Source organism: Primulina huaijiensis, chromosome 15 (assembly GCF_012295235.1).
Source record: "Primulina huaijiensis isolate GDHJ02 chromosome 15, ASM1229523v2, whole genome shotgun sequence".
In the NCBI taxonomy this organism is placed as follows: Eukaryota; Viridiplantae; Streptophyta; class Magnoliopsida; order Lamiales; family Gesneriaceae; genus Primulina; species Primulina huaijiensis.
The window spans coordinates 14,867,511-14,887,808 of NC_133320.1; the positions used below are offsets into that span (position 1 = coordinate 14,867,511).

Consider the following 20,298-nt stretch of genomic DNA (forward strand, 5'->3'; position numbering starts at 1 on the left):
ATTGTCATTGTAAGACAATATTGTATTTATGAAAAAGACTGGTTTGATTTGATACGAGACTTTATTGTTTTCAATATAATTGTTAAACAATGCCGGATGTCACCGATGCTTCGGACATGGGGCGTGAAAGAAGGACTCAGAGGGGACGACAATTTGATTATTTTATAGGTGAAATTTAATGAATTTTTTTTAAAAAAAAAATTAAAATTTCAGTATTAATACAGGACCGATCTCTTTCTAACAAATTAATATATAATTCCTGAAAAGATTATTGATTACCTTCCTTGCCTGATGGATTCGTCCTTGATAAATAAATAATTTATTAACCTTTGAAATTAAAAGACAATAAATATCATTTGAAATTAAATACGTAAACAACATTTTTTTTTTTATTATTTTTAACCTTGGAACACACATCTCATACTTTTTGTGCGTAATGGGTAAATCTAAACATGCAACACAATAATTGCAAATCAGGACTAGATAAATCACATTGTGTAAATTCTATATGACCAACTCGAAAACTGGGAAGACAGAAGCAAGGATGAATTGAATATCTGAGTTTTTGATAAGTGTCGGTCGTATCCTACTATCCCCGCGACGAGTGTATATTTGATAAAATTAAAGAACATACGTAAAATTATTCAATTAAAGGTAAAAAAAAATTACAAAAAATTATATACGATAAAGGTGATCGAGTGATTAAATTGAAGATACAAGCATTCAAGCAAAAGGCACACCTAATGTTCAGGTTCTTAAAGCTGCATGGAATTAAGTAAAGCACTCTCTTCATCTTCCATTTGATCGTAGAAATACTCAGAACATTTCTCATCCAACGCCCACCACGGCTGATGCAGCCACTCCTCCATCGACTCAACCACCGGGAACTCGTTCCCCGACTCTCCGGAATCATAGCTCCCCTCCAAACTTGGCAGCTCGATTAACTCCCCCAATTCATCCGACTTAGCTGCATTGGCATCAGAAGTAGAACACATCGGGCTGAGAACCTCCATCGCCGCGGCTTTAGCCGCCGCCTCTTGCACATCCATCGGCGATTGGGAGGCCGGTCGAGGCAGGAACTCGCTGATCTCAGGGAAATTGAGAACCGCCGAATTCCCCTTTATGCTCAACGCCGCCACGTCATGGGCTCTTGCCGCCATTTCAGCCGTCGGGTAAGTGCCTAGCCAAATCCGTGACTTCTTCCGCGGCTGCCGGATTTCCGAAACCCATTTCCCCCAGCTTCGCATCCTCACACCCCTGTAAACTGGATGCTTGGTCCCGCTGCTAGTTCCTTCTCTTTTCTTGCATTTCTTTTCATCACACGGAAAAGGGTTTTTGGTTTCGTTGTTTTTGGTTTGAATAGGAGTTGAAGCTCCGGTGCATTCGGCAGTGGCGGACGGCGGCTCTGCCATTGGTAGGGGTGGCTCAGCCTTGTTTAGATAGTAAATTTATAAATAGTTTGTGGAAATGGAATATTCTTCGGCTTGGGATATATAGAGGGAGGGGTAGAGAGGAGATATAAAGAGAATTTCATGCATTTTGTTGATTTATGCAGGAAGGAAAAAAAAAGAGTTAGTTGAGGTTTTTGGTGCAATAATTATTTACACACAAATTAAAATATATAGTAGTCACGATATATTCATAATTTATTCTACAATATAATATATTAATATACTAAATATCAAATTCTACCTATCCCATCGTTGATAAGTCAACTCATACATAGTGAAAAAAATACATGAAAATATTAAAATAAATAATTGGTAAAAGAATAAATCATATCCCTTTACTTCTTGAAGGTTTTGTTATATAAAAAAAATGATTGCGTTAGAAATTATAATTTTCTACCTCATATTTGATAGCCGATGACTTATAGATTATTTGTCATCGATACTGTCTCATGTTTGGGACATTATATCGAGTTCGAGATCTCAATTGTAACAAACACTTCTCCAACTTAAAAAAAAAATAATATCTAGAAAATTAATTAACTATTGATCAGAACAATTTTCTTTAATTTTAATTAGTTCCTTAATCTAACTATGTCATTTAGTCAATTAGTTACAACTGGAATGATAATGATGTACATCATGAACATTAATTCTTCATGTTAAAAAAAATTCATGGTAATATATATTTGATTTTACTTTCATAATATCCTTGATTGTGTTGAATGCTGATCACAAATGAGATTCTTATTTTATTGGTAAATAAACATTAAATAAAATAACTTGAATAAAGCTTTTTCATTGAGTGAGCATATGTTATATGAATAAAATTAACCCCACAAAGCTTAAACAAATGAGAGGAATTCAATAATTAATAGTTCATTAAGTTTCATTAAAAAATTAAACGTATGATAGGTTTTAATTTATAATCTAAAATATGATTTCTCGACAAATTAGAGAGTCTTGTGAAAGTATTCTAATCGTTTTGTCATAGAATGTAAAATGAAGCAGGATTTTCCGATAAATATTTAATTATCTACTTGTTATGTAGTTAATAAATTTAAATAAAATTATAGTTTATTTATAAAATTTGACATTTTTCATGAATTTTTCTATGCTACGCTTGGAAAGTTTCTCCACTGCAATATAGAAAATGATATTAACTTCCATTAAAATATAAAGAACCAACATGATCTAACGTTGGGATTAGGAATGTAAACGAACCAAGCCTATATTATCTTGTTCTATATATAACTATCGAGCCTTAATATTTTATTAATATAATATAATTGTAATAAATAAATTTCGAGCATTTCGATTACTCATTTTCGAGCAATAGTGCGAATAGTTTACGAATATATTTAAATCTTTCGAGTAAAACTCGAACTCAAGCTTTAATTTGAACCGCATTCGAGTCAAAATCTTTTGTCATATTCGACTCGATTTGATACGTTTACACCCTCAGTTGCGATAATAACTCGGATTGGGAACTAACCCTTCTCCGCAAGGAATGACAAATTAAATAATAAAAATTACTATATATGGGGCAGTCTACTCATGTCTATGTGTGCTATATATTATTCTCTTTGAATCCCATTACGTTTCATCAATAAGAATTTAGAGTTACACGCTCTTGCGCTATTGGAAACTTGTAGCATTTAATTATCGACACCAAAAATAATTGTCCACAAGAATAAACTTAATCAACTTTTTCAACACAGTATATTTGCTACACCAACATTCCTAGCAAAGTTTTGAAACTTCGAGATGCTAGCAGGGAATATTCTTCATTTTATTTAAAATGTTGCATTATTTTATATTTCTAAAATAAATTAATATTTTCTGAAATAAATGATTTTATTGTAGCTTATTAGAATTTCTGAATCCAATCTCAATTACGTTGAACATTTTGTTTTATGCTATTTAATATATACCTGAATATGTCTCTTCCACAAGATTCCCGCGAACAAAAGGTCAGGAAAACTTATTCTCAATAACTCTCGAGCCTAAGTCATGTGTCGTTCACTGCGAAAATTATAAAATGAAAATATTCAGTTTACTTTCATGTAACACGTATTATTAATGGATGTTTTAAAAAAAATTATAATTATAATTTTTCTCATTTAATAAATACCTGAATATGTAGCTTCGTCAAGATTCGTGTGTACAAAAACGTTGGGAAAACTTGCTCGCAACGACTCCCGAAGTCTTATGTCGTTCACTGTGAAAATTACAAAAGAATCAGTTTATGCTCCCACGGGGTAGAAAAATTTAATGTAAAACGTATAATTGGATGTATAAAAAATAGGAAAAATGTTAATTTTCGTAGAATTTTAGTTTTGATGTAATATCTTTTGATTTTAGACATTTTTTTTTTATTAAAAACGTAGATGTAACATTGCACACATCTTTAAGTCTATGTCACTATGATAGAAGACTAAGACTAAAATTTTTACATAAAAAAACAAAATTACAAAAAGAAAATTATACTTGAATACGTCGCTTCGATAAGATTTTCGTTAACAAAAACGTTTCGATAACTTATTCGCAACAACTCTCGAAGTCTATATCGTTCAATATGGAAATTACAAAAGCGTTATAAGTTTATGCTCCAACAGGGTGTTAAAGTAGGTGTCTAGTGAGCCAACTTATGTCTTGGGTTTTATTGACTCTAATGTAAAACAATCTTTATTTTAATAATATTTTATTATTTTATCCAGTTATGACATTTATTTTATATGCATACCATGTAAGCTGCATAGATAATAGGTACCATGAGGTCTACTCAACGTAACATCATGAAACTCATTAGAAAGTGTATCATATATTTAAATGTCGCGTCCCGAGACCGAGGCGTAGGTGACATCCGGCATTGTTCATCAATTTACATGAAAACAATTAAGCCTCGTAGCAAATAGCCAAACACCTGTCTTTTTCATAAATAAATATTGTCTTTACAATGACAATAAAATGAAAATTACATCAGTATTACGGAAGCGAAATAAATACAAAGTCTTAAGTCTAGATCTTTAGCTGCGATCACCAGCCTCAGAACGTCGCCTGCTCCTCGTCATTCAATTCTTCCTCATTCTTATCTGAGTAGAGATGTAAGGGGTGAGTGCTTTGGAAAACACTCATCAAATGGGGGCCGATCGATTATCACAGATACATATTATGATAATTTAAAACATATTTTAACAGAATTTCAAAACTGTATTGCATTTTTTCATATTTAAATCTCTTCCTTTTATTGAATTATCATCATGCTCTGCCCCTGCTTCCCTATTATTTATCAACACCTCATAAAATACAATTTTTTTCCTCTTTTCCTTGGTCATTTGATATGATCAGTTAAGGTAGTTGGAGTATTTAGAACGTGGTTGAATAAACACTCTGGATTTTTGTTTTCTTTTTTAAATAAGAGTCAGTTCTTTGAGGAACTGATCATGAAATCTTTTTTGTCGATATAAATCAGTCAACTAATAATAGTACAGAAATAGACTGAAATATAGATTGAATATTGAAGAATGACATACTGTAAATGAAACGTCTGCTTATTTGTTTTCTTAAAAAGTACTAGAAAATTTTTTTTTTTCCCTCAAATTTTCGGCCTCTACATATACATATAACTAAAATACTTTTGCACCATTTTTTTAAAAATAAAACATCCAACTGGTACTTGAAATCCCAGAGGAAAATAGTCAAAACAATAAATCGTAAAGCGTTTTACCAAACCTAAAAAGCAATAAGGGTTGAAAAGTGTAGCTCATACTAAACCTCTCAAAAATCTCTCAAAAAGCATAAATAAAATGTCGTAAAAATCTTTAACTTAAAGTCATAAACTTAAATGCGGAAAATAGAAGAGTCGGTCCTCGGGTTATGTGCACCGACAGTCCAGCAAGGTCACCCATCAAGTCCTCCAACATCATAATTATTAATATCACCTACATCATACACACCTAGTGAGCCTAAAGACTCAACACATCATACCCTTGTTAACGAGTAATACGTAATACAGTTAACATATACAGTGAAAAATACTTGTACTTAAAATAACATTTTCATAAACATTTTCAAGATACATAAACTTTAAATAAAACATTTTCTTAATCCTTTTCATATCAACATTTTAACATATTCGTATTCGTGTTTGTTGAATTCAGATCGTGATTGTGACTCGTATTCTTAATCGTACTGGGCCTTGGCAAACTTATTAACATATTCGTATTCGTATTCGTATCCATATCCAAGGAAACATGATCGTCGGGCTCCCACTGGGACCATAACCCTCACGATATCTCCAACATGTAGTAGTCACAATCACTTCACATCCTTCAACATGTTATCATCACTTAATAAAAATCATGCATATGCATATCATTTTATTTTTGAAACCAAGCACACAACATATCTTTTAAATGTCCAATTTAAAACTTAATAATTCATGAACATTTAAAAAAAATCATATTTCAACATATAAAAATTGATAAACATCCACAATCATTCAAAATAATCATATTAGTATATAAAATAGCATTTAGGACACTTCCATGACGTTTACTAAATTTCCGGTGTAAAAAGACCGTTTTACCCCTGAACGTGACATTTTTCGTTTTTGACTTTTTCTTGATTTATTTGACTCTAACATGTCCCAAATAATTATTTAATCTTAAATTAAAATTCCCAAAATTTTATTTAGCTTAAAAAAAACTAGGATTTCTAATTAATTCGTAATTAATCATTTTGAAGGCGTTTTAATCCCGAAAAATTCCAAACTTTAATATAAAATTTCTAAATTTAAAATTTAGTATTTTTATATTATTTTAGCCCTTATGAACCACGACTCGACCCCTGTGAGCCGTGTTTTGATTATTTTAGTTTTGAAGCCCTAACTTGACCTATTTGTTTCGACCCCGAGCCATGTCTCGAATTCCTCGAGTCACCCCCGAGCCATGATGAACCAAACTCTGACCAACACCCTTAGACACACTACTGGACCTTAGGAACCCACGGAACCCATCCCTAGCCCCTTAACAGAACCATAACAGCCTTCCCATGTAGTGGCCGAGAAATCCTATGTGGACAAGGACTCATGTTTAGGTGTCTAGGACTCTAGCCCATGACTTGGCTCTCTAACCAGCCTCTCCAGCACTCTCTTAGGACCCTTAGGACGCACCCTGACCCAGCCTTCGAACCCCAGGCCGAGCCCCACGCCCCCGAGCAAGCGCTGAACCCTGCGCCCCCATGACAGTTCTCGGGTAGGAGTCCTTGTTGTCAAGGACTCCTCCCAAGCCCCTTAGCCCGAGTCCTAGCATGGCTCGGACTCCTTCTCAGACCCCTCACGAGACTCCAGCCCAGTCCTAGTCCATCCGACCAAGCCAAGCCACCAACTTAAGGAACCCGATCACCTATGATGCAAGTTTCGAACATGACTCCAGCTTGTGTGTTTTCGTTTGCAGCGTTGTTAGTGATATTCTAAGGCTCTAAAATCATGTAAAACGTTGTTTGATCATACCTTATATCATGGCAGCCCCTTACACAATACATATACATGATTTTGGTAAACAAAACTCAAGTTTAGAACCCATGTGCATGAAATTTCGAAAATAATTATCATGGCCCTTGATTTTTGATTCAAAACATGCAATAAATCATAATATGGTGTGATGATGTTTGAAGGGAAGGATTATGCGTGTCTTTGCGTTTTAAACGCACGAAAGACTGTTGACGATCGGAAAGAACTTGGACGTAGGAGACCTTGGCTTGAAACCCTTGGAGCTTCCACCGAAATTTTCTTTAAATTGATGTGTGTGTGTGTCGTGTAGTGTGAGGAGAGCTTTGGTGAAAGATTTTTTTTTAGAAAAGTGGCCGATCATAATGAGGGTTTTGGGGTGGGATTAAAATATTATGTAGTTAATTATTTACTAATAAGACTTTAGGTCTATTAAGCATAGTTTAGGCCCATTAGTACTAGATTAGGATTTAATTAAAATACTAAAAATAATTTTATTTAATTAAGTTTGTGAATTTATTAGACGTGTTGTCAAAAAGTTCGTATTTTTGTTTAAAAACCAACACCGATAAATATTACGGCCCGGCGTATAAAATCACCTCAAAACTCCTTATTTTCAAAAATATGAAAAAGCATCGTTCATATTTTAAATAATCAAAAACAATTATTTAATAAAAATATTTTACGTTTTTCAGTTCTCGGTCTCCGTTCTTCGATCGCAACTTGAATAATCCTTTAAAAATAACATTTTATGCATCATGACAATTAAATCCTGTTTAACATCTAATCATGCATGTAACATAATCAATTTAAGCAATTAAATCAATTAATTACTTATTTTTCATATTTCTTAGATTTGCATGCCGTTGGGTTACGTCGTCTTAATTTTGGACCTTATAGTAAAATTGAAAGAACAACTGAAATAAACAGACGAATTTTTACGGATGTTCGGAGACTTCAAATGCTCTTACGTCACCCTTTCTATAACGAGGATATGTTTTTACTAAAAGATTTTGATATATTACAACAGATTATAATGATTCACTTCAGTTGGTCTCACACACTGCCAAACTGAAACTCTTAGTCTATTAACACTTTCACAGTGATTAATTGAATCACTCTAACTGGTAGCCTGAATGCTATGAATAGATACAATGAATTTAGAGCTGAGTGTGCGATTTGTAAACTGAGAAAATACTCTAGAAATGTATTACAACTGATTTGATTGAAGATTATAGATTGTTCGTTTCATGTGCTTTACCAACTTCCTTCAACTGATTGGATCGGCTATAAATAGTCTTCGATCCCAACGGTCGTATTGAATGCATTAAATGACTAATATCCGTTGAATTGTCGTCTAGTTACTTTATCTGACAGTAGTACGAGGTATTCAGACTGTTCTGTTCTGATTCATCTGTTATGCTTTGGTACGATCTCTAAGTATTTCTGCGGATACCTTAACTAATGACGTGGCCAACTGGTTAGGAGTCAAATGATCAGCCGATCATTTCAGCTAGACTGATGGGATCGGTTCTGAGCACCAGCGAGGTGCTTCAAACACAATATTCTCAATGAACTGCAATAGCACGTGTTCTAAGAATGTAAACACTAAGGAATTAAATCGATTTTGGTATTAAACCAAGCGAAAAATACTCGAAGTAATCTTTCGTTAAGAAAGCTGATTAGTTTAAAGCTTTTAGCTTATGTAAAGTGAATAACTGAAATAAGGAGGATCGGTTCAAGCTTGTATCAGTTTAATTATGGTGAGAACTGAACTGATCAAATCAATTTTAAAGCAATAGTTAAACAGTTAGGAACACAAGATATGTTTATTGATGTTCAGAGACTTCAACTGCTCCTACGTCACTCATTCTACCACCTCGGATAGGTTCCACTAGAAGACTTTGATTTATACAACACCTTGTACAAACCCACTTAGCTTAGGACTTACAATACTGCCTGACTGAACTCCTAGCCTAGACTGAAGACAACACCTTCCAGCCAACACTTTTTGAACGTCTATGGGTTAAAGACTACATACACAAGTTTAATGTCTTTGTGCAAGACTCACTCAGTTATTCAATAAGCTTAACTCTCTGTATTTGCGAGTGATTGTGTGCGTGCGTATGAGAACTGATATATGAATACAACACGAAAGTGTTCTTACACACTGAGAGAATTGTGCTTCTAATCTAAGCTGATAACACTTTGAAGTGTTCCCTCAAATCTGGGCTGGTTGCTTCTTGTAAGCTATTATGCTTTATGCGTGCCCTCTGTTATCTGTGTTCATCCGCACACACTTGTTTTTCCACACTTGTGTTCTCTCTCGTTATCTTTGTTGATGGTCTTGATCTTGTATATATAGGGACAATGTATTCGTACATCAAGACTCATCAAATATGTTCGTTGCAATTTGAATATGTTCCTAGAAATTTGTATATTGTCCTTTTTAATAGTCATTCTGGAACGTCTCGACTTTAAGCTCTGCTGCAACGTTCATTATTGTCATTTGATTGGACAATTACTTTTATACCCTTGTGTAAAGTTGGATTCTACTTAGATAAGCTTGTCTTGTTCTTCAAATTGATTTGCTCCTAATTGATGCTCTGAACTGGTCAGCTGAACTGGTCTTGTGATATAAGTTGGCTCGTCAGCTGAACTGATTTCACTGATCCAGTTGAACTTGTAAGGTCCAAAATTAAGACGACGTAATCCAACTGCATGCGAATCTAGGAAATTTGAAAAATGGCTAATGAACTGATTCTAATTGCTAATTGATTATGTGACATACATTCTTATATGTAAAATATGATTTTATTATCAGCATGCATAAAATTGTATTTTTAAGGAATATTCAAGTTGCGATCGAGGAACGGAGACCGAAGGCTGAAAAACACAAAATGTTTTTATTAAATAATTATTTTTAAATTGTTTAAAATATAGATAAGGGTTTTTCTTATTTTTGAAAAATAAGGGATTTTGAGGGGATTAATACGCCGGGACGTAAATTTTATCGGTGTTGGTTTTTCAACAAAATGCGATGTTTTTGGCAACCCGGTTAATAAATTCACATATTTATTTAAACAAAAACCTTGTTAATATTTTATTAAATTCTAATTAAGGCTAATGGACTTAATTTAGTGGCTTAATAGGCCTAGCTAAGCCTATTAGCTATTTAAAATATTAATCACCTAAACTCATACACTATTATTCACGGCCACACACTTTTGAAATTCAGAAATTCTCTCCCTAAAACCTTTCAGCACTCACGGCACACACTCACATCAAAGTGGAAGTAATTTTCGAAGTTCAAGGGAATTCAAGCCAAAGGTTTCACTCCGTTCTTCGTCGTCAACGTTAATTCGTGCGTATAAAACGCAAAGGCACGTCTATTCTTTCCTTCAAAACATCATCACACCATATTATTGCATGCATGAAGAACATGATTTATTTTTCTGTATTTTCGGAATATGACATGCACATGTGGGAAAACTTAAGATTTTTGATGCAAACTCATGGTTTTATCATGTAAAGGGGCTGCCATGGTCTTAGGTATGAACTAGTAGTGTTTATGAATGATTTAAGGTCCTAACACACACACTATACTCACGGCAATCACCAAAGAAACAAGCAGATAACAGAAAACCGAAGTTGCTGTCAAGGGGATTGGGGTGATCGGGTTTCATGAGGGAGAGGCCGGCGTGGTCTTGGCTTGGACCAGGGCTCGGCCAGGGGCTGTCATGTGTCAGGGCGAGACTCCTAGCCAAGCTAGGGCTCGAGTTAGGGGCTGGGGAAAGAGTCCTACCCGAGAAACTACCCCAAAGATGCGTAGGGTTCGCGCAACTTCCAGGAGCTTGGGGATCGGTCTGTGGTTCAAGGTCCGGGCTAAGGGGGTGCACCAGAGTCCTAGGAGGGTGCAAGGGTGGTTGGTTCAAGGGCTGGGCTCGTTGGTAAGGGTTGGGATGCAAATCATAGGGTCCTACTGCCATAAGGTTCTCGGCCAGCTTAAGGGCTATTCGGGGTTGCTCATTTTTGTTGTTTGGGCTGGGTTCTTAGTGGTCTAAGGGTCCAGTAGGGTACTTTAGGATGTTGGTCAGGTTTTGGATCAACATGGTTCGGGGGTGACTCGATAAAATCGAAAGATGGCTCGGGGTCGAATATAAGGTGTCATGTTAGGGTTTCTAAAATAAAATAAATTGAAAAACGGCTAACGGGGGTCGAGTCATGGTTCATGGGGGCTAAAATAATATAAAAGACTAAATCTAGAATTTAGGAATTTTATATTAAAATTTGGGATTTTTCGGAATTAAAACGCCTTCAAAACGTCAAATTACGAATTAATTAAAAAGCATAGTTTTTAAGCTAAATAAAATTGTGAGAATTTTAATCTAGGCTTAAATAATTATTTGGGACATGTTAGAGTTAAGAAAACCAAGAAAATGTCAAAAACGTAAAATGTCACGTCCAGGGGTAAAACAGTCTTTTTACACCAGAAAATCAGGAAACGTCATGGCAGTGCCCTATTTGATGTTTTGTATGCTAATATAATATGTAACATGTTTATGAATTTTTATATGTTGAAATACGATTTTTTTTATGTTCATGAATTATTAAAGGTGAAATTGGACATTTAAAAGATATGTTGCATGCTTGGTTTCGAAAATAAAACAATTTTATATGCATGTTTTTATTAAGGAGTGATAACATGTTGAAGGATGTGAAGGGATTCTGATTACTACATGTTGGAAATATCGTGAGGGTTATGGTCCCAGTGGGAGCCCGACGATCGAGTTTCCTTTGATACGGATACGAATACGAATATGTTAATACGTAGGCCAGGGCCCAGTTGACCGGTGAGAGAGTTGCTGGTGTCCCCCGCCGCCCAGTACTGTGGTTTTCTTTATATGGATCCATCGCCCAATACGATCAAGAATACGAGTCACAATCACTATCTTAATTCAACAAACATGAATATGAATATGAACATGGATACGAATATGGATATGATATGAATATGTTTATGTGATATGTTTAAGATTTTGAAAATGTTTAAGTTTAAAGTTTATGCATTATTAATAAAATGATATTTTAAGTACAAGTATTTTTTAATTTTATATGTTAACTGTATTACGTATTACTTGTTATCAAAANTAGTTTTCCGCACTAGTTTTCGATTCATGGTTTTAAGTTATGCTAAAGATTTTTACGACATTTTATTTATGTTTTTGAAAGATTTTGAGAGGTTTAGTATGTGCTACACTTTTCAACATTTATTTCTTTTTAGGTTTGGTAAAACGATTTACGATTTCTTGTTTGACTATCTCCCTTGGATTTTCAAGTACTAGTTGGAGGTTTTATTTTAAAATGGTGCAAAAGTAATTTAGGTATATGTATATATATATATAGGCCGAAAATTTGAGGGTTTAAAAAAAAAATTTTAGTACTTTTTAAGAAAACGAATAAGCAGACGTTTCAGAACTGGTCAGCTGGGCTATTCATCAGTTGAATTCTTCATCAGATGGCCGGGTTTTTGAAGGTCTTCTGCTGAACCACCTATCTGCTGAACAATCAGTGGAACTGGTTTTGATATATCAGTTGGACTGGTTTAGTTTGGTCAATTAGTTGGCACTTTCAGTTTGCATCTCGATAGCTTCAATTTTGGCTCGGTAACTGATCAGTTCGAAGCCTGATCGGTTTCAGCTTTATGCGCACTTATGTAAATTCGTTAGAAACAAAAACAACAAGTTTTGTTAACATCAAAATCAAGATTGCGAACATGAAATATTCCAACAATCTCCCCCTTTTTGATGATCACAAAACTTGTTAAAATAAAGCGATTTTAAAAATGAAACCTTTAAACATTTAATAATTCTCCGCCTTTGTGAGAATAAAAAATATTTAAAACATTTAAGCAAAGGAAAAGAATTTTTCAGTTCGAGTGATAAACGGTTAAAAACAATTAAAAGCTCCCCCTCAAGAATTGAATTAAAAACTCCCCCTTAAAAATATAATCATTTATGCGTTTATTGAAGTTTTAGTATCTTTTTACATTCAAGCAGTTTAGGCAACAAATCTTAAGATAGCAATTCAGTTACATATAAATTAATAGGATAAACAAGATGTTTATTTAATCAAATACGCGTCCCTTGTATCATACATTTAAGCACACCAACATGTGTAAGGAAAATTGTTTCTACAATACCAAATTTTAAACAACAACAAATATCAGTCGGTTTATACATAATAGAACTGAATATACCAAAAACTGGTTGCCTTGAACGCTTGAAATGCTGCATCGATCTTGAGTTTCTTTGCCAGAAGAACAGCTAATTGCCTTGGACTTGATCTCTGTGCTGGCTAACTGGTCTAGGTGATGCAAGATGGACTCAACTGATGTTGAACCGCATTGATCATCTACTTTGATATGATATGACAATGAAGCGGCAGTACACTGCTGATGATTAAGCTCCTAATCATCGAACATTTCAGCTGGTGGTTGGGTTTCGTCTGTTGATCAGCTGAACTGGTAGGCTGGCAACTGAAATTTTATCCGCTGATCAGTTTAGTTATTCTGCCGTCAGTTTGGACTCAAAACCCTGCAAGCTACTAAAACAACAAAATACGGAGTCGAGAGAAGTGGCTACAATGTTAGTTGTAGCTACAAAAATCATCTCTTCCCACGACAAACACACATAAAATTTTTAAAGGGATTTTGAATGCCATTTTAAATATCATTTTGAAACATATTTTTAAATATCAGTTTTCAATGTTCTTCTTAGAACAACTAGCTCTGATACCAATTGATGGGATCACTTCTGAGCACCAGCGAGGTGCTTCAAACACAATTTTCTCAATGAGCTGCAATAGCTCGTGTTCTAAGAATGTAAACAACGACGAATTCAATCGATTTTGATTTTAAACCAAGAGGAAAATACTCGAATTAATCTTTCGTTAAGAAAGCTGATTAGTTTAAAGCTTTTAGCTTGTATAAACTGAATAACTGAAATAAGAGGTCTCATTTCAAGCTTGCATCAGTTCATTTATGGTGAGAACTGAACTGATATCAGCTGAACTGATCAAATAAGTTTTAAAGCAACAGTTAAAAAGTTAGGAACAAAATATATGTTTATGGATGTTCAAAGACTTCAACTGCTCCTACGTTACCCCTTCCACCACCTCGGGTAGGTTCCATTAGAAGACTTTGATTTATACAACACCTTGTACAAACCCACTTAGCTTAGGACTTACACTACTGCCTAACTGAACTCCTAGCCTAGACCGAAGACAACACCTTCCAACCAATACTTGTCTAACGTCTATGTGTTAAAAATTACATACACAAGTTTAATTTCTTTGTTCAAGACTCACTCAGCTATTCCATAAGCTTAACTATCTGTATTTCTGAGTGATTGTGTTTGTGTGCGTATGAGAACTGATCTATGAATACAACGCGAAACTGTTCTCACATACTGAGGGAATTGTTCTTCTAATCTAAGCTAATAACACTTTGAAGTATTCCCTCAAATCTAGGCTGGTTGCTTCTTGTAAGCTGATATGCTTTATGCGTGCCCTATCTTATCTGTGTTCATCCGCACACACTTGTTTTTCCACACTTGTGTTCTCTCTCGTTATCTTTGTTGATGGTCTTGATCTTGTATATGAAATGTCGACTACTTAAAATACTGCTAGAAATTTTTTTTTGTAAGCTAAATCCAGAAATATATTTAAATGCATGCATGGAATAACCGCTGTAACTCACACATTTTAAAATAAAAGGATTCCAATACTGGTAAAAATACTGCAGTTAAAAATATGTCAAAAATCCTGTCGAACCAACAACGTGTAAAAAGAACAGTGTATAAAAATATCCATGGTTCCTTCTAATTCATCACTGTTATGTGCAGAAAAAGTATCGTCCTCGGGTTAGCGTGCACACATTCAGCTCTGCCTACTCAGTCTTCAGCGCCTCTCGTCTCCTCAACAATATGCTAACCTGTATCATTCACACCTAGTGAGTCTAAAGACTCAAAACACCTAAATCGTTATAACAAGTACATATACATAACATGCAACAGTGAAAAGTACTGCACTTAAAATAAACTTCATGATCTTAAAAGTATGAACTTAAACATATCATGTCAAAGCATAACGTTTCTGTTCGAACATTTCATGTTCGCAATCTTGATTTTGATGTTAAAAAAACTTGTTATTTTGTTCCTAAAAAATTTACCTAAGTGCGCAGAAAGCTATCGAGCCAAAACTAAAGCTATCGAGACGCAAACTGAAAGTGCCAACTAATTGCCCAAACTGAACCAGTCCTACTGAAATATCAAAGACCAGTTCAACTGATTTTTCAGCTGATAGGTGGTTCAGCAGAAGACCTTCAGAATCCCGACCAACTGATGAAGAGTTCAACTTATGAAGAGCCCAGCTTACCAGTTCAACTGAATCAGTGAAATCAGTTCAGCTGATGAGCTAACTGATTTCACCAGATCAGCACAATACCAGTTCAGCTGACAAGTTCAGAGCATTAGTTAGGAGCCGAACGTTTTTCAGAACACGACAAGCATATTTATTTGGAATCCATCTGTGCGAATTAAGGAAAGCATTTGTCCAGTCAAAGGACAATAATGAACGTTGTATTAGAACTTAAAGTCGAGATGTTCTAGAATGGATGTCATAATGGACAAGACACAAATATCGAGGAACAAATTCAAACTACAACGGACATATTTGATAAGTCTTGATGAACGGTCACGTAGCCTCTATAAATACAAGATCAAAGCCATCAACAAAGTGTGTGTGAAGATCAAAAAGGAGAGAAAAATATGGCATGCCATCAGCTTAGTTTAGAAGCAAATTCTCAGTATGTGAGAACACTTTCGTGTTATAATCATAGATCAGTTCTCACACACGCACACATTATCACTCACATATACACAGAGAATAGAGCATATTGAAAATTTGAGAAAGTCTTGCACAAATACATTAAACTTGTTGTATGGAGTCTTTAACACATGGAAATTAAGCAAATGTTGACTTGAAGGTGTTGCCTTCAGTCTAGGCTAGGAGTTCAGTTTGGCAGTAGCGTAAGTCCTAAGCTGAGTGGGTTTGTACAACAGTAGCGTAAGTCCTAAGCTGAGTGGGTTTGTACAAGGTGTTGTATAAATCAAAGTCTTCTAGTGGAACCTACCCGAGGTGGTAGAAGCGGTAACGTAGGAACAGTTAAAGTCTACAAACATATATAAATATATCTTGTGTATTTAACTATTTAAATATTGTTTTCAAATTGATTTGATTAGTTCGAGATGGTATCAGTTCAGTTCTCACCATAACAGAACTGATACAAGCAAGAACTGATCCCCTCATTTCAGTTATTCAGTTCACATATGCTAAAAGGCTCTTAAACTAATCAGCTTTCTTGAAGAAGGATTATTTCGAGTATTTTTCGTTTGGTTTAAAACCAAACTCGATTTAATTCATCGGTGTTTACATTCTTAGAACACAAGCTATTGAAGTTCATTGAGAATATTGTGTTTGAAGCACCCTCGCAAGGGTTAGAACCGATCTATCAGTTCCCAAAATATTTCTAAACATAACAGCATATACGTATTCATTTTCTTTATTTTAATTCTGTTCATTAGTTGCGAATTTTGTATCATCGTATTAGTCGATGGATCTATCTACGTATAATTGCAGTACCCGACTGTGGAGACATCAGCGACAGTATTATCCATCCACTGACTCTTGGCCTTACATTTCATCGTATTATTGTAACATCATATTAGTCACAACCAACTCCTTCCTTCAAAACATGTCATCATATTCATCATTTATAAAAATCATGCATATATGTAAATTTTTCTTAAACTGAAACATGCAACGTATTTTTCATATTTCCAAAAAGGTCATGTTCATAATAGCGTATACATTAAAAACATGTGATTTTGTGATCAGGGCGCTGCCAGGACTGCTAACTCGACATTTTGCACCTCGAAACCCTAATTGACTGTTTTACACCTGGACCTCAAAATTTTGAGGTAAACTCCTAAAAACGTATTTACAATCGATTCCTAGACGTAAACTCGAGCATGTTTCATAACCTATTCGATTTGTTTTAAAACTTGGATGGAGTCCCGGTTTTAACTCGAATAAACCTAAAACCTTACCAAATCTTTCCAAACTTAAACCACAACATAATCACTCCCAACCAGCCCCTAGACCTCCCAATTCCAGCCATTTTGAACCCAATAAAAACTCTGCCCCTTGCTGGAATTTCCAGCACACAAGCACCGAAAACCCTAGTGTATCTATCATCCTAAATTTTTACCCTAACTCAAACCAATGAGGACCAGACCCGAACCAACTCTTCCTAGCCCACCTCTGGATCCTTTTGGACTCACCTAGCCCTAGCCCTCAGCCCCATGCACGCTATTAAGTGCGACCACCTGAGAGCCACCAAAACGAGCCCAACTGAGGCACCCCTCGCCTAAAGTCCCTCGATCGGCTCCAAGACCACAACCAGTAGAGTTCAAGCCATCCTAGGAAATGGCTCAGACCCATCAGGGTCTGGTCCAAGGCTTGGAACAGCCCTTGCACCGCCGGCTCACTCTTTTCTTCCAATCTAACCAAAACCCAGCCATTACACCAAAGCATGCGATCGGCCCTTACAAAACCGTGACTACCTCACGACTCCAAAACATTGACACCTTAAACTTGACATAATCAGCCCCATAGAAACATATATAGGCATCCTTTTCGCAAGAACAACAAAAAACGTGAGTTGCATAAAGAAAATATGCATTTTCATGACAAAACCTTTGCAAAAACGAAACAACATAATGTATCTATTCATTCCTCTTGCTAGCACACACAAATCAACATAAAAATATCATGAATGATGAGAAAGAAATGCTTTAGGGCGTGCCTTTGCCTTATTACGTTCGAAAACCTTGAGATATACGCGTAGAACTTGCACCGGAGAGGCGGGGAAGGAGTTTTCTTGAAAACCTTGGAGAATTTTCGAGTGGCTGTTGATGTTTTGAAGGAAAAGCTTCTGCTGATGTGAGGGAGGGGGCGGCCGAATGGGTGGTATTATGTTTAGGGTTTTTAGTGTAGTGTTAAATACATATATTAAGTGCTAATGGACCATTAATTAAAAAATAAAGAGATTAAAATATTTTGAAGCCCATTAAGCAATAAAATAAACCCTTCAGAACCGCGCCCTAACCCAGCTTCGAAGCATCTGTATAAAGCACAAACTCTCCTTGTTCTAAGGGCATAGCTAGAACTTGTGCTGAATTCAATGCATGCTTCAACATGTCAAAATTCTCTTAGCACTGTATAAAGTACAAACTCTCCTTGTTCTAAGGGCATAGCTAGAACTGGCGCTGAATTCAATGCATGCTTCAACCTGGCAAAATTCTCTTAGCACTCTGATTCCCAGATGAATTTGACATTCTTCTTCGTCAATGCGGTCATAGGTACTGCAATAGAAGAAAAAACCTTAATGAACTTCCGATAGTACCCAGCCAATCCCAAGAAACTGCGGATCTCTGTCACACTCTTAGGCACTGGCCAATCTCTGACTGCCTTGACCTTACTGGGATCAACCTCTACTCCATCACGGGATATGATGTGGCCCAAGAATGCCACTTTGTCTAGCTATAACTCGAATTTACTGAACTTGGCATACAACCGTCTGTCATGTTGGGTCTGCAGTACGGTCCTCAGATGCTGACATTGCTCCTCTCTGCTCTGCGAATAGATCAGGATGTCGTCTATGATAACTATGACAAAATGATCTAGGTACGACTGAAGCACGCGATTCATGAGATCCATGAAGATCGATGGCGCGTTCGTCAATCCGAAGGACATCACCATAAACTCATAGTGCCCATAACGCGTCTTGAAGGTCGTCTTATGCATGTCAGAGTCTCTCACCTTCAGCTGGTGGTATCTTGATCGGAGATCAATCTTCGAAAAAAATGATGCTCCCTGAAGCTGATCAAATATAACTTCAATTCTAGGCAGATGATACTTGTTCTTGACTGCGACCAGGTTCAGCTTCCGGTAATCAATGAAAACACTACAAGAAATTCTGTATACAACAACGTACATACGACAACGGTTTTTATGAAAAACCGTTGTCGTATGTTTTTAACAAAGGTTTTAGCGAAAACCGTTGTCTTTTGGGGGGTCAAAAACAACGATTTTTAAAAACCGTTTTCTTTTTGGGGTCAAAGACAAAGGTTTTTAGGGTCAATGAAAACGGTTCTATAAAATCGTTGTCTATGAACGTTTTTTTAAGGTCAATGACAAAGGTTCATAGAACCGTTGCCTATTAGCGTGTTTTTTTAGACAATCGACAACGGTTTTAAGAAACCGTTGTCGATTAACGTGGTTTTTGGACAAACAACAATGGTTTTGGAAAACGTTTCCATATTTAGCGACGGATTTTCTAAAACCGTCGCTAAATTTAGCAACGGTTTTAAAAAAATCATCGCTAATTTAAACTTAGCGACGGTTCTGTATAAACCGTCTCTAATTTTAGCGACTGTTTTAAGTAAAACCGTACCTAAAACCGTCGCATGTTTAAAATTAGCAACGATTTTTAAATTTAGCGACGGTTTAAAGCCAAACCGTCGCAAAATTAAAACTTGCGACGGTTTTTCAATTACCATCACCAATAGCGACGGTTTAACCAAAAACCGTCGCAAACTGTCTATAAATATCACCATTTTCGATCCATTTTCCTCCACAACACTTCACAACACTTAAAATTTTTCTCTCTTACACGATTTTATCACTTCACGCAACACTTAAAATTTTTCTCATCACTTCATAACACTTAAAATTTTTCTCTCTTACACGATTTTAATACTTCACAACAGTTAAAATTTTTCTCTCTTACACGATTTAAGTTTCGATTGTTAGTTTATTTTAGATTTATTAAATTATTAAAAGTATTTTTTTTAATCTTTCGAAACAAATTAGCGACGGAAATCTTGATTACTTACCGTCGCAAAAATTAGAGACGGTCTTGATTGCTAACCGACGCTAATTTTCGCGATGGTTTAATAAACCATCGCTAATTAGCAACGGTTTTGAATAAAACCGTCGCTAATAAACGGTTTTGAATAAAACCATCGCAAATTCTACGTACCACAATGGATAAAAACCGTTGTCGTTGAACGGACTTTCAACAACATCCTCAGTTACAACAATTTTAAAAAGGATACAACCCATTGTCGTATGCCGTTTTTGTTGTAGTGAATGCCGCATGCTGCCATTTTTCTTCTTAACAAGTAGTACCGGTGTATCCCATGGAGAAAAGCT

General features: G+C 35.5%; 1 protein-coding gene across 1 annotated transcript; it reads right to left on the bottom strand.

Annotated features, from left to right (window-relative positions):
* Nucleotides 1-562: 562 nt before the first annotated feature.
* On the bottom strand, nt 563-1,499 carry LOC140959978 (dehydration-responsive element-binding protein 3-like). The gene has a single exon (XM_073418063.1). The coding sequence runs from the start codon at nt 1,410-1,412 to the stop codon at nt 756-758; it is 657 nt and encodes a 218-aa protein (XP_073274164.1). The 5' UTR covers nt 1,413-1,499; the 3' UTR covers nt 563-755.
* Between the last annotated feature and the right edge of the window lie 18,799 nt (nt 1,500-20,298).

Coding starts and splice junctions, on each gene's coding strand:
- LOC140959978 (XM_073418063.1), bottom strand. CDS start 1,412: ATGGCAGAGCCGCCGTCCGCCACTGCCGAATGCACCGGAGCTTCAACT.